The 12,527-nt window shown below is 61.7% G+C and overlaps 2 protein-coding genes across 3 annotated transcripts; both read right to left on the bottom strand.

Annotated features, from left to right (window-relative positions):
• Positions 1-452: 452 nt before the first annotated feature.
• Positions 453-4,602, bottom strand: FCN3 (ficolin 3). The gene is made up of 8 exons (XM_084871426.1): positions 4,497-4,602; positions 4,171-4,266; positions 3,772-3,816; positions 3,498-3,530; positions 3,176-3,303; positions 2,050-2,179; positions 1,832-1,966; positions 453-863 (listed from the first exon to the last, which is right to left on the bottom strand). Exons 1-8 carry the CDS (start codon positions 4,585-4,587, stop codon positions 622-624), a joined length of 900 nt encoding a protein of 299 aa, XP_084727552.1. The 5' UTR covers positions 4,588-4,602; the 3' UTR covers positions 453-621.
• Positions 4,603-8,287: 3,685 nt separating this feature from the next.
• Positions 8,288-12,221, bottom strand: CD164L2 (CD164 molecule like 2; the record flags this gene model as incomplete). Of its 2 annotated transcripts, XM_084874762.1 has the most annotated exons (6): positions 12,058-12,221; positions 11,477-11,644; positions 11,308-11,379; positions 10,747-10,791; positions 9,104-9,248; positions 8,288-8,599 (listed from the first exon to the last, which is right to left on the bottom strand). In XM_084874762.1, the coding sequence occupies exons 1-6, from the start codon at positions 12,143-12,145 to the stop codon at positions 8,593-8,595; spliced, it is 525 nt and encodes a 174-aa protein (XP_084730888.1). In that variant the 5' UTR covers positions 12,146-12,221. The 2 variants fall into 2 exon arrangements, with proteins under 2 accessions (XP_084730888.1, XP_084730889.1); XM_084874763.1 differs by lacking the exon at positions 8,288-8,599 and having other exon boundaries at positions 9,100-9,248; positions 12,058-12,201.
• Between the last annotated feature and the right edge of the window lie 306 nt (positions 12,222-12,527).

Here is a 12,527-nt window from a genome sequence, read left to right as displayed (position 1 = left end):
AAACCGGTTCCGGCTGCTCTGCCACTTTCTAGAACGTGGCTCTGGTGAATTAACTGCTTGATGAACGCTAGCTCAGCAACGGCGTTTTCATTACCTGTGGCCCTTGGTATGACCCCGAGTTTAAGCCTGCCCCTGTGGACCCCCCTGAGAAGAAGCCAAGGATGAGAACTGGGTTTACTGCCGGGGCTGGGGGGAAACAGACAACCCAGAAAGGACAGGCACGGGCAACAGAGAGAGTGAGAAAGCTGTGCAGTTTCTGCCACAAAACCGCCCATCTGTGAGACCCACAGGGCCCAGGGCGCTGTCCGTGCGTGCTTGATCCTTCCCTCGGGGTCTCCCTGGCCCTGGCTTGCACACCTCAGGAGACGAAAGCCTTCCTCCTGCATGAGCTGGCCCTCCCCTCTTCCTGGCGGAGAGAAACGCCTTCCCTGAATGCAGCTGAGCCCCACGTCCCTCCTCTGCCCTCCTGAGTGTCTCCCCAGTAACGGGAAGCCCGGAAGGGGTTAAACGGCTTTATTTTTACAATGTGGACAGGAGAGCAGAGGCAGTTAGCGGTGGGGAGAAGTGGCGGAGCCTCCGGAAGCTGCTGGGGAGAGATAAGCGGCTGGTTGCCAGGGGGCCCTAACGAAGCAGGATCCGCACCCTGCGGTACGGGCGGCCCACGCCCAGGCCCGAGGACCAGTCGATGCCGTACCGGTGGGCCGCGGCAGGGGAGGCCGCGTAGGGGCCGTTGAGATTGGAGTGATAGCAGGCTTCGTACCACCAGGCGCCGTGGACGGTCACTGCACAGTTGCCCCCGGCTGTGTCGTGGTCAGCGTCGTAGGTGGTAAAGGGCTTCCCGTTGTGGAAGCTCAGGGAGTCCCCTGGCAGGGAGGGAAGGGAGGCTCGTGGGAGGCGGCACCCTGCCTGGCCCCCTGGGAGGGTGACCTCACAGGAGAGTGGGTGTCTGCAGGCCCCGCGGGGAAGCAGCACCCAGGAGCCGGTGGTGGCCGCAGGGGCACTGGGCCTGAGCTCAGCTCCTCCCGCTGCCCTGCCCCCTCCAAATCCCCAGCCTCCCCCGGCTCCTGTCTCTTCCCAGCTCCCCGCAGCTCGGGCAGGGAGAGCTGGGAGGGACTTCTCAGATGCCCCGCAGGAAAGGGGGCTCCCCTGAGGCAGCACCTCAAAATCACTTCCCTCTTTCAAGTCTCTCCTCAACAGTTGCTCTGAAGAAAGGAAAAAAAAAAAAAAAAAAAAAAAAAGCCTTCCCTGGTTCCTCTTCCAAAGCAGATAACGCTAACAGCGACAGGGCCTTAGCGTCCCTCAGTCTCCCCCGCCTCCTGGTCCACCCCCCCCCCCCCCCCCCGCCTCCTGGTCCACTCCCCCCCCCCCCCCCCCGCCTCCTGGTCCACTCCCCCCCCCCCCCGCCTCCTGGTCCACTCCCCCCCCCCCCGCCCCTCGCCTCCTGGTCCACTCCCCCCCCCCCCCCCCCCCCCCGCCTCCTGGTCCACTCCCCCCCCCCCCCCCGCCCCTCGCCTCCTGGTCCACTCCCCCCGCCTCCTGGTCCACCTTACGTGCAGCTATCGAGGCTCTGGCCTGGAAGGGACCGCCCAGGCTCACAAAGTTAGTAAATCACAGCGGCGGATTGCAGCTCAGGTCTGTTTGCCCCAGAGCCCAAATGCTTTACTCCGGTACCACCTGCCTCCTGATTGCCCTTCCTCAGAGGAGGACACTGAGGCCCACGGAGGAGAAGGAATTATCCTGGGTCACCATGGAGGCAGAGGCCGTGCTGGGCAAGTACCCAGCCTCCCTCCCCCGTGCCCCTCCCCCAGGGCCCCGCCTGAGGGCCGCTCACCTGCCGTGCCCCCTGAGAACTTGCCCAGCACCAGCTGGTAGTGATCCGCCTCTCCGAGGAGGCGGAAGGACTCGTAGTGGGCGAAGGTGCGGTTGCCGTCAAAGTCCTCCAGCTCCACGCGCAGCTGCCAGGTACCTAGGGGTGGGCACGGGGGGAATCCTCAGACCCCGATGCCAGAGGAATGCCCCTCAGGCTCCCTGGCCCTGCTGGGAACGTACCCTGGAGAGTCAGCTGGTGCAGGTTCTCATTGCCCAGCCAGAATTCGGACTCCTGGCTCCCAAAGCCCGCTTTGTAGGAGGCCCAGGAGCGGAAGAAGTCCACAGAGCCGTCCTGTCGCCGCTGGAACACCTGGAGGCAGAGCAGGCCAGCCATCACTCCGGGCTGGACGGAGGAGGAGGAGGAGCAGGCAAACACGCCCGGACTCTCTGGACTGGGGGCTTGTGGCTACAGTGTGAGTCCAAGTGAGCCTGGCCTGTGCGTAGATCGACGAACTCTTAACTGTTGGTGCTAGTAATATGGTTAGTGACACTCAGCCTCACCCCAAAGCCGGGCCAGCCCTGGGGGAGACTGAACTGGATAGAATCATCACTCCTGGTTTCCTGAGATGGCCAGTCCTGCTGGGAGCCAGATTTAAAATAATGTGCTTTCATTTACTATGATAAGAGCCAAGATATTCTACCAGAGAGGTCACCCCCAGAGGCCCAAGCTGGACTCCTGACCTCACCCAGAGACTCCCCTTCCAGCCAAGCAGTCCCCAGGCTCTGAAGCGTTTCCCTCCTCCATCTTTCAGTCCAGGTGCCTCTACTTCCGTTGTTGCCACCACCCCCTGTCTTCTCCTGCCCGGGCCTCTGACGTCCTCTTAACCTGTGTCCCGGTGTCCACTCTTGTCCTCCACTGCAGGGCATCTTCCACGCCGCCATCTTCCTAAAGCATAGCCTGGCCTGGCGACTCCCTGCTGAAAAGTCTCCCGTGGCCTCAGTTACCCCCGTGGTCCTGTCAGTCCGTCAGGGCCCTCCGCGAACTGGCCTTTGACCCGCACCAGAAGACCTCAGCCAAGCACTCAGACCTGCTCTCAGCTCACACACCGGTCCCCAAACCCTCCTGCACTAAACTGTCCTTCTACCTGGCACACCCTTCTGCAGCTCCTCTGTTCTGAGAATTGCTTTCAAGGCCCTGCCAAATGTCACCGTGTCTGTGGAGCCTTCTCTGACTGCAGATCCCCTGGGAGCAGTCACCTTTTGTCAAAGAAATGCCTTGGCTCCAGTGGGCTCTGACTCCCCCTAGGGGACAAGGGGCAGAATTGCCCGCTGGGCCTGGCATGGGAGTCTCTTCTGTGACACTCACCAGCCAACCACCTCCCAGGGTGTCCATGTCACAGAAAACGGGAAGGGCTCTGCCTCCAGGTAGGCACAGGTGGTACCAGCCGCTCAAGGTGGCACCCCGGCTCAGCAGCTCCTGGCAGCTCCTGGGACCTGGGGAAGGGGAGATGGACTGAGGGCCCGCCCCCCCCAGTTATGGCCCTCCTCTACCCCGTGGGCAACGGAAGAGGCTCTGTGGGACCTCAGGAGCCCGCTGACAGGGGCTCTGGGCTGGCCCATGCCAGGCGGCCGACCCACAGCCCAGCACCACCTGGTTCCAAGTCCCGGGTCCCGGAAGGCTGCCTCACCCTCCTGGCACCGGAGCAGGTTCGCCGGATCTCCTGCCACGGAAAGACCGAGTGTTGGCTCTAAGGTCTGAGTACCCCCAAGGGGATGCCCGCAAGCCATGGGAGGGAGGGGGGAGGGTGCCCAGGCCCTTCTAATCTTGCCACTCCTCTCAGCCTTCCACCCCCTGCGGGCGGGCGGTCACAGCCAATGGCTGAGCAGCAGCCCCGCCGTGCACTCTCCCCGCAGCTGAGCGACAGAGCAGAGGAACAAGAGGCCCTGGTCCCACACACTCACCTGGCTCACCCTTGGGGCCCATCTTGCCTGGTGGTCCCGGCTCCCCTGAAATCCAGAGACAGAGATGCAGAGTCCCGCCCAAACCCGGGGCCGAAACCACAGGGATTTGCAGCCAGAAGTCCAGTCCCAGCCGCACCCTTCACTGGCTGTAACGGTGGACAGAGGCCTTCTGCTCCTGGGGTCTCACTTTGCCCTCAGTAAATGGGGGAGACTCTCCACTCACCTCACAGAGTTGACCTTTGGACACCGGGTGCCCCACCTGGAGGCCAGCGTCCGGTAGGTTCCTGGCCCTTCGGTCCTGGCCTCTTCGCACAGTGATTGCTGCACTGCCGCCAGCCTCCCAGGTCCCCCAGGCCCCCCAGACCCCCCAGGTCCCCGCCGCTCCCTGGCAGCACTCACCTCGAGGGCCCGGAGCCCCCTTCTCCCCAGGACTCCCTGGGGCTCCAGGGCAGCTGGGCAGGAGGACAATTTTGCTGGCTTCCAGTTCCCTGGGTCCTGCAGGGAGATGCGGGGCCGGGTGGGCACAGAGTGGTCGTGGGGGGGGGGGGCGTGGGCATGTCTCTCTCCCAGACCTCTCTGCGGGCCCCTTTCCGTCTCCCAGATTCCAGCTGTCGGGACACTTGCCTCCAAGAGCTTTCAGAGCTCTGCACTCTCTGCACCTGTTTGCAGAGCCCAGGCTGTCGAACCCCCACCTGCTCCCCGCGGCCCTGAAGCCCGGGACCTACCTGGACAGCCGGGGGGGTCCGCCGTCCTCAGGCAGGCAGGCTCCCTGAGCAAGAGGAGCAACAGGGACAGTGGAGTCCGAAGGAGGCCCATCTCGCTCTTCCACTGGCGTGCCCTGGAGAGAGGATGCCAGTTTATAAGGGGCCAGGCTGGTGGGGGAACGTGGAGAAGGACTTCCGTCCATTGTCCTTCCCCAGACACACCCGCCCAGGTTGGAGCCCCCAGGTGGTGGGGCACTTCCTCCCTCGGCCCCGAAGAGAATGAGCCCGTCCCTGCCCTGTTCACCTGGGATGGAGTCCAACTTCCGGCCCGATCGCCAGGCCTCCCGGTCTTCTCGCCAGACCTTTGCGTTCACAGGGGACTCTCCGCCTTTGGGCCTCAGCTCGTTCTGAGCCCTCCCTCTGGAACGCCCTTCTCTTCGCCTCACTGTGAAGCCACATGTGCATGAAGTTCCAGCCCCAAGGTCACCTTCACTAGGAATCCCTCCCCGACCCTGTCAGCCGTGCCCGAGACACTGCTTCCACTTACTGGAGCTGCTGCATCCACATGCACACACACCCTCCCCCCCGCAGTTTGTATGTCGCCTCCGATCCTCACACGGCCCTGCTCATGGTCATTCTTATGGCCCTGGGTTTTAGGCCTGGTACAAAGCAGGTGTTCAACAAATACTGGTTAAATGAAGGAATAAGCAAGGAGACACCGAGGCCCAGAGACAGGACATGACTGGCGCTCACTCTGGCACTCATGTGCGATTTTGCACAAGCCCCATGCCTTCCCCCAGAGAGAGGGACCCTTTGCAAAGTGATGTCATGCCCACCCTCACATCCCAGGCAGGAAAGAGGCAACAGCCATGATCCAGAGGTGAGCAGTGAGGTCTGAGCTGGAGAGGGACCACAAGTGGTAGGGGATGTGAGGGGAATTTCATTTGTTCATTCATTCATTCATTCATCAAACCCTCCTGAGGGCTTCCTCTATGCTAGTCACAGAGCTTGTGGAGGTGGGCAGGGCTGAAGGACACTGGGGCTTCAGGAAAGGGGAGGCCAGATTCCCAGGCAGGATGGACCAGTGACGTGGGTGCTCGGAGGACCCTACGTTCCACTTCTGGAAAGCTGTCCTCCCCAGACTCTCCCGTGGGTGTGCCAAGATCTGCGGGCGAGCCTGTTTGTCAGATGCTGTTTATACCAGTGCTATCCAATGTGGAAATGACCCGACTGGACATGGACAGGATGCAGGCCAATATGTCATCACCATGTGGACAAGTCACGGGGCAAATCTGAGGGGTGATGGAAGGGGCAATTTTGCAGAACAATATGTACAGCACAGCCCCTCTGTGTATTTACAGAAGCTAACTGCTGAGAATTCACAGGAAAAGGCTGAAGTACACAAGAACCATGGTCACATCTAGGGAGTGAGACCAGGGGGACAGGACTTTCAGTCTTCCTTTCTTTTTTAATCCTCATCCAAGAATGTTTTTCCACTGATTTTTTAGAAAGTGTGGGAGAGAGAGGGAAAGACAGAGAGAAACATCGATGTGAGAGAAACATAGCGATTGGCTGCCTCCTGCATGAGCCCCGACCAGGGCCCAGGTGAGAGAGGACCCTGTAACCAGGGTACATGCCCTTGACCAGAATCGAACCCGGGACCCTTCAGTCTGCAGGCCAATGCTCTATTCTCTAAGCCAAATCGGCTAAGGCTCACTCTTTTTCTTTTTTTAAAAAACATATTTTGTTGATCTTTTACAGAGAGGAAAGGAGAGAGATAGAGAGTTAGAAACATCAATGAGCAAGAAACATCAGTCAGCTGCCTCCTGGACACCCCTACTGGGGATGTGCCTGCAACCAAGGCACATGCCCCCCACCAGAATCAAACCTGGGACCCTTGAGTCCGCAGGCCAACGCTCTATCCACTGAGCCAAACTGGTCAGGGCAGGCTCACTCTTTTTGTTGTTGTTGTTAAGCCTCACCTGATGATATTTTTTTCCATTGATTTTTTAGAAAGAGTAGAAGGAAGGGAGGAGGAAAAAGGGAGAGAAACATCGATCTGAGAGAGATACATCATTGGTTGCCTCCCACACATGCCTCTTTTGGGAGGAGGTTCAGGGCTCAACTCTGCATCACAGGTACTTGCCCTTGACAGGGAATCGAAACTGAGACACTTTGGTGCACGGCCTATGCTCTTACCACTGAGCTAACCAGCCAGGGCTTCCATTGATTTTAGAGAGACTGGGGAAAGAGAGGGGGCAAGAAGTGGGGGAGACATCAATCTGAGGGAGACCGGCCAATGATCCAGCCTGGAACCCCGGTACCTGCCCTTGACTGGGAATCAAACCCACGCCCCTTTGTTGCATGGGCCGATACTCTAACCACTAAGCAACACTGGCCAGGGCAATGCTCACTCTTTATTTAAACTTCTGAATAGGCCTTTGTTCCTTGCTGGCATTCACTACGTTAGGGAAAGAAAACACTCAGTGAGTAAATGTTCTTAACTGCTCGGAGAGCCAGCAGGAGCCGGGCCATTTCCTCCCTTGGTCCCAGAGAGAACGGGCATTATCCCTGCCAGCTCTCTCTCTCTCTTTTTTTTTTTTTTTAATATATTTTATTGATCTTTTAAAGAGAGGAAGGGAGAGGGATAGAGATTTAGAATCATTGAAGAGAGAGAAACATCCATCAGCTGCCTCCTGCACACTCCCTACTGGTGATGTGCCCACAACCAAGGTACATGCCCTTGACTGGAATCGAACCTGGGACCCTTGAGTCAGCAGGCTCTATGCACCAAGCCAAACTGGTCAGGGCCCTGCCAGCTCCTAAGTGCTGGTTGGAGAAGGGAGGAACCGGGGAGGGGATCCAGGCAGGGACAAACTGCGTGTGCAAAGGCTTGGAGCAGAAAGACAGGCATGTAACGGGAGGCGGGTCCAAGTGGCTGGAGGTCCACGGGGGGCTGTCTGAGGGGGGGGGGGCCTGGGGGAAGTGTGCATGGTCTGCTTTGTGTGGGTGATGGAGTGATGTGCAGGCGGGTGAGCCCTGTGAGGCCAGGAGCAGCCAGAACTCCCGTGGAGGCCCAGCGGCAGCGGAGACCTGGAGAAGAGGTACAGAGGCTTGGCTGCAGGCTGCGCAGCGGGCAGGGTGGGTGGGTACCTGGCATGAAGCTGATGGGGCATGTGCACCTGCTCTGAACCTTCCCCAGTCCCACTGAGATGGATCCTGCTGTTCCCCCTCTTGACAGATGAGGAAACTGAGGCCAGAGCTATTCAATAACTTGCTCCTGTCCGCACAGAGCAGCTATTGATAGGTTCCACAGGCTGAGCTCTCCGCTTCCTGGGATCATGGATCAGACTCCTGGCCACACGCCTGGCTTCCGGCATGCGCCCTCCAGAGGGAGATGCTATTAGTCAGGAAGACTTCTGGCCCCAGGGGATGGAGGGATGTGGGGGAATGAGGGGAGGGAGAGCATGGAGGGGCCTCCCAGGAGGCCTGAGTGAGGAAGTGGCTGCTGGAGTTATGGGGTGCCTCCATCTCGGAGGACAGAGCCAGGAGGATGCCTGGGAGTTCTGAAGTGCGGCTCACCTGGAGCTAGAAAAACCTGGATTCCAGCCCAGCCCTGCCCCGTCCCACGTGTGATCTGGAGCAAGCATGCTTATCTTCCTGAGTCCCTGGGCTCTTATCTGTAAGGGGGCGGGGGAGATGGACATGTTTTCACAGGTGACAGCAGCCGCCCGGGCTGAATTCTCCCCGCGGAAGGGGCAGCGGCCCCCCCATCCGATGCTCGCGCAGCCCAGACCCGGACACACAGCACAGCCGGGAGAGTTCCTTTATTCGGGGGCAGTGCCGGGCCAGGCCGGCGGGAAGAGGCGGGCACAGCCCCAGTGCCAAGCAGGTACCGGAGGGGGCCCACGGGGATGACGGATGAGACAGGAGGCGGCTGACGATGCTCTCAGCTGCAGGTACCAGGCCCAGGTGCTGACACCGAGACCGCTCGGGGCCTTCAGGGGCCAGACATTGGCGGCCAAAGTTTTTCCCATTCCCGGGGCCCCCGAGGAGGCGGAGAGAGCCACTGCTTCGTCCTCCTTTCCCTCAGGGTGGGATCCAGGCCTGAAGGGGGTCAGATTCTGCAGAGGCCAGACATGGAGGGCGCTCGGAGGGGGCCCTGCCTCCGCCGGCCGAGGCCCACCCCAGAGAGCAGGCAGCAGCGGGAGAGCAAACATCTGCCGGAGGCTGCACCCCCCGCCCCACAGCACACACGGCACACGGGCCCGAGCAGCTCCCCTGCGCAGAGGAAAACCAAACAGCACACACAGCCCGGGTCCTGCCAAGGCCAGAGTCGCGCCCGGGCTGTCACCTACTGGTTCTCCTCCCTGCCGGCAGCGTGAGGGAACAGAGACAAGCGGGCTCAGCAGGGCGCTCAGAGCCAGGCCCGGGCTGAGCCAGTTCCTGGCAGAGAGAACCCCACAACTGGAGGGGGGAGGGGTGTGACTCACGGGGGACACTGGGAGGGAGTCACTGCCCTTAGGGAAGACAGCACGCTGTCACTCAGAGGGACCCCAGGGGCAGGAGCGGGCGGGGGTGAGCCGGCCTCGCTGGCTGGCTGGCTGGCTGGCGGGTCGGGCACTCACAGCGTCTGGTAGGTGCTGTCCTTGGCCTTGAAGAAGCGCACAACAAAGAAGGCCACGGCCTGCAGGCTCAGCACCAGCACCATGCCTCCGATGAAGCTGGCCCCGTCAAAGCCGGGGCTGTGGGCCTCGGGGACAGGAGGACCCCCTGCAGGGTGGGAGTCATAGCGGGCCACTGAGGACCGGGACCCCAGGCCTACCCAGTCACCCACACCTGGGGCCCCAGTCCTCACTCGGGGGGCCCCGGTCCTCACTCGGGGGGCCCTGGTCCTCACTCGGGGGGCCCCGGTCCTCACTCGGGGGGCCCCAGTTCTCACTCAGGGGGCCGGAGCAGCGGGCCTTAGCAGGGTCCTGTGGGCAGTTTGGGGGTGAGAGGGGGGGCAGACTGCAGCCCTGGCTCTGCTCCGGAATTGCTCTGTGTCTGGATGCGCTTCACACCCTCTCTGCCTCCCGGCCACACGGACCAGATGGCAACCGAGCTCCCTTCCAGACTCCCCGCCACCCTGGCCCCAGAGGCTGAGGATGGACCCAGGACTCAGACATCCAGGTCCCTTTTGACCTTGGATCTCGAGGCTCAAAGTCCAGGTACAGATGACATGGTCTCCTCCCGGGACTTCTGAGACCCTGGAGCTACCCCCGGGCAGAACCCTGCCTTAGAACCCACACCCTGTCTACCATGCGGAGTGGACAGATGGAGGCCAGACGATGCACGTCGGAGGGAGAAGCCAGGTCCTGAGGGCCAGCCCTGTCCAGAGTCTCCTCACAGTTAGGACGTGGTCCAGACGTACACGGTGTCCCCTAACCCCTCCCAGCCCCACCGCAGGGACCGTGGTTGTCAGCCTGAGCCTTAGCCATCGACTCTCAATAGGGATTTGATTTCAGGCCTGGGCCCGGTGCCAGGGCAGGGCAGGGCAGGGCAGAGCTGGTGGTAGGAGATCAGCCTGGGGGAGTGGACAGGGCCCCGCTGGGAGCCGGCCCACTCCCCAGAGGGTGTAGCTTGTGTTAGGAGGTCTGAGAATGCGAAGGGCAAAGGGGGTCCCCGCGGCAGCTGAGGGAGCCCTCTCTGGGGGGGAGGAGAGAGGAGGGCAGACATGAGCCATACCAGACTGATCTGGGGCCTGAGCTGGAGGGAGATGACCATCAATAATTCAGCCTCCGAGATCACGTTTCTGGCTTTAATTAACCAAGAACCTCTTCGGCCATCGCCGCCAAGCCTGCTGGACTCCGGGTCCCAAGGGGCAGGGGGGGCCCCAGGGTGGGGCTCTTGCCTCTTTGCTGCTGGGGACCTGCTTTGTGACCCTCTCTGGACCAGTGGGTGGTCACAGTGGGCATCTCATTGGCAAACTGAGCCATACGCTCAGAGGTCACCCTGACTCTCAGAAGCCGTGTTGGGGAGAAGGGATGGGAACCACCATTGCTTATCGCCTTCCTGCCATCAGACAGGGAAGTGGGGGCTACACACCCTGTCATAAGCCCCCACAGCAGCAGTGGAAGGTGGTGCCCAGACAATATTTCAGACATGGAAACAGGCTGGAGGGAGAAGTCACAGGTCTGAGGTCACAAAGCCTGCCAGTGCCTGAGCCCAGCCCTGCCTCTCCCTGCACCTCTGGTCCTGCCCCTGCCCAGTTCCCCTAGGCGGTACCTACCTGTTGTGATTGTCTTCGGCTCATGGGTGGGGTGGTGGTGGGCAGCTAAAGAGATGGGGAATCCATAAAAACCCAGCCCTCCCAACCCCCACCTCCCGTCAAGACCCCAGGCCTAGCCAACAGCTGGGCTTCTGAACCAGATCAGGCCCTCGGTCCTCTGTCCCAGGCCCAGATCCACCCAGCACCCTCTCAGGCCTGAGTTCATGCAGCTCCTTCCACCAATGTGCCCTCTCTCCATCTCCTGCTGCCTCCCCCAGAGAGCCCTCCCTGTTTGCTCCCGAAGTCCTCACTGTGCTTTAACTGAGAAGAGCTAACTGCCCCGCCGCGGGCTCCGCACACCTGTCCTGTATCCTCCGTTGAGCCCGTTTACAGACGAGGAAACAGGCCGAGAGGGAAGGGGCTGTCTGTGAGCTGAAGGCAGGACTGAAGCCAGACTCAGGCGCCCACAGGCACGGTCCGCTCCCCGAGAGAGGAGCTTCTCCTGGAGGGCAGGCTCTGTCTGGGGACATCTCTGCTCCCCCCGCCCCCCAGTTGTGCTTAGGCCAGGGGGAGCCCCTCTACCTGGACACGACTCAGAGTGGTTGTAGACGGAGCAGCCTTCCTGGGCCACCTCGGCTTGGTCCACACAGTGTCCTGTGGGAGGAAGTGAGGGGGGAGGCGTGGGGAGGGGGGCCGAGGCCCTGGGGTTCAGAACTGGGGCGCTCACCTCGGGGAGGGCCGGACGCCATACCTGGCTCCTCGGGCTGACATTGCTCCCACACGCAGCCCGAGAGGTTGTGCGCCCTGTCCTCCTCCACGCAGTGCTCACAGAGCTTCAGCTGCTTGCAGGTCCCCCGCACCGCTGGCCAGATGTTCATTCGGAGCAGGGCTCCCCGCCCAAAGCCTCGAGCTCCTTTGCCTGGGAGCGGGGTGGAAGCCACTCCTTGGATCCCAGCTGCAGCCCCCCTTCCTCACCACCGTGCCGCTCCCTGTCTGCACACACACACTCACCTGGCTCCCTGAATCCCCACGGCACACCTGGAGCTTCCACAAACACACAGCACACACCTAGAACCTCCTGACATCCACCCGGCGTCCCCTTCCTTTGCCTGTACCTGCGGCTCCAGATACACTGGAAGTTGCCTCCCTCAGACGCACCTGAAGCTCCCTACTATGTACTTACACCGGGCACCACACACAGCTAGAGGGCCTTTACCCACCCTGGGGCCCTGCACCCCTCTCCACCCCTCCCAGCCCTGATGCCCCTGGATGGGCGGCTGGATGAAGGGCGCACCACCCGCCCGCTCCTAACCAGACCCTGGCCCGCGTTACCAGCCACTGCGAGCTGGGCACACAGGAGGAGGCAGCAGCAGCCGCCGCAGAGCGCAGCCCGTAAAGCTCGGGGTCCCGGCACGGCCATGGGCGCGGGGCGGGGCTGGGGTCAGCGGAGAGCTGGTGCGGCGCGTCCCCTCTGGGCTGGCTCCGCCGGGGTGTGCGGACCAGACCGGGCGGCGGGGGCGGTGGCGGTGGGCGGGGCCAGCGGCGCAGCCAGGGGCGGGGCGTGGGCCGGGGCGGGGCCATATAGGGTGTGGGCAGTGGGGCGCGGTCAGGGGGCGGGGCTCAGACAAAAGAGGGCGGGTCCAGGACTCCTGGCCACCGGGTCCTGGATGCGGCCAGGGCAGCTTCGCGGAAACTGCGGAGTAGGAGGTGTGCCCGCTTCACAGGTGAGGAGGCGGAGGCGCAGAAAAGGTGAGTGTGTAGTTAGGGTTAGTGGTAAAATCTGTGTTTGAGACAAGGCCACT

This window comes from Pipistrellus hanaki, assembly GCF_964339955.1.
Source record: "Pipistrellus hanaki genome assembly, chromosome: 2".
Classification (NCBI taxonomy): domain Eukaryota; kingdom Metazoa; phylum Chordata; class Mammalia; order Chiroptera; family Vespertilionidae; genus Pipistrellus; species Pipistrellus hanaki.
Note: the sequence above shows the minus strand (reverse complement) of the source record. Positions and strands in the feature narration are given on the sequence as shown.

Coding starts and splice junctions, on each gene's coding strand:
- FCN3 (XM_084871426.1), bottom strand. CDS start 4,587: ATGGGCCTCCTTCGGACTCCACTGTCCCTGTTGCTCCTCTTGCTCAGG. Junction 3,304..3,497: donor CCTGCTCCGGTGCCAGGAGG/GTGAGGCAGCCT, acceptor CCCCTTCCCCAG/GTCCCAGGAGCTGCCAGGAG. Junction 2,180..3,175: donor CCCTGGGAGGTGGTTGGCTG/GTGAGTGTCACA, acceptor CTCTGCCTCCAG/GTGTTCCAGCGGCGACAGGA.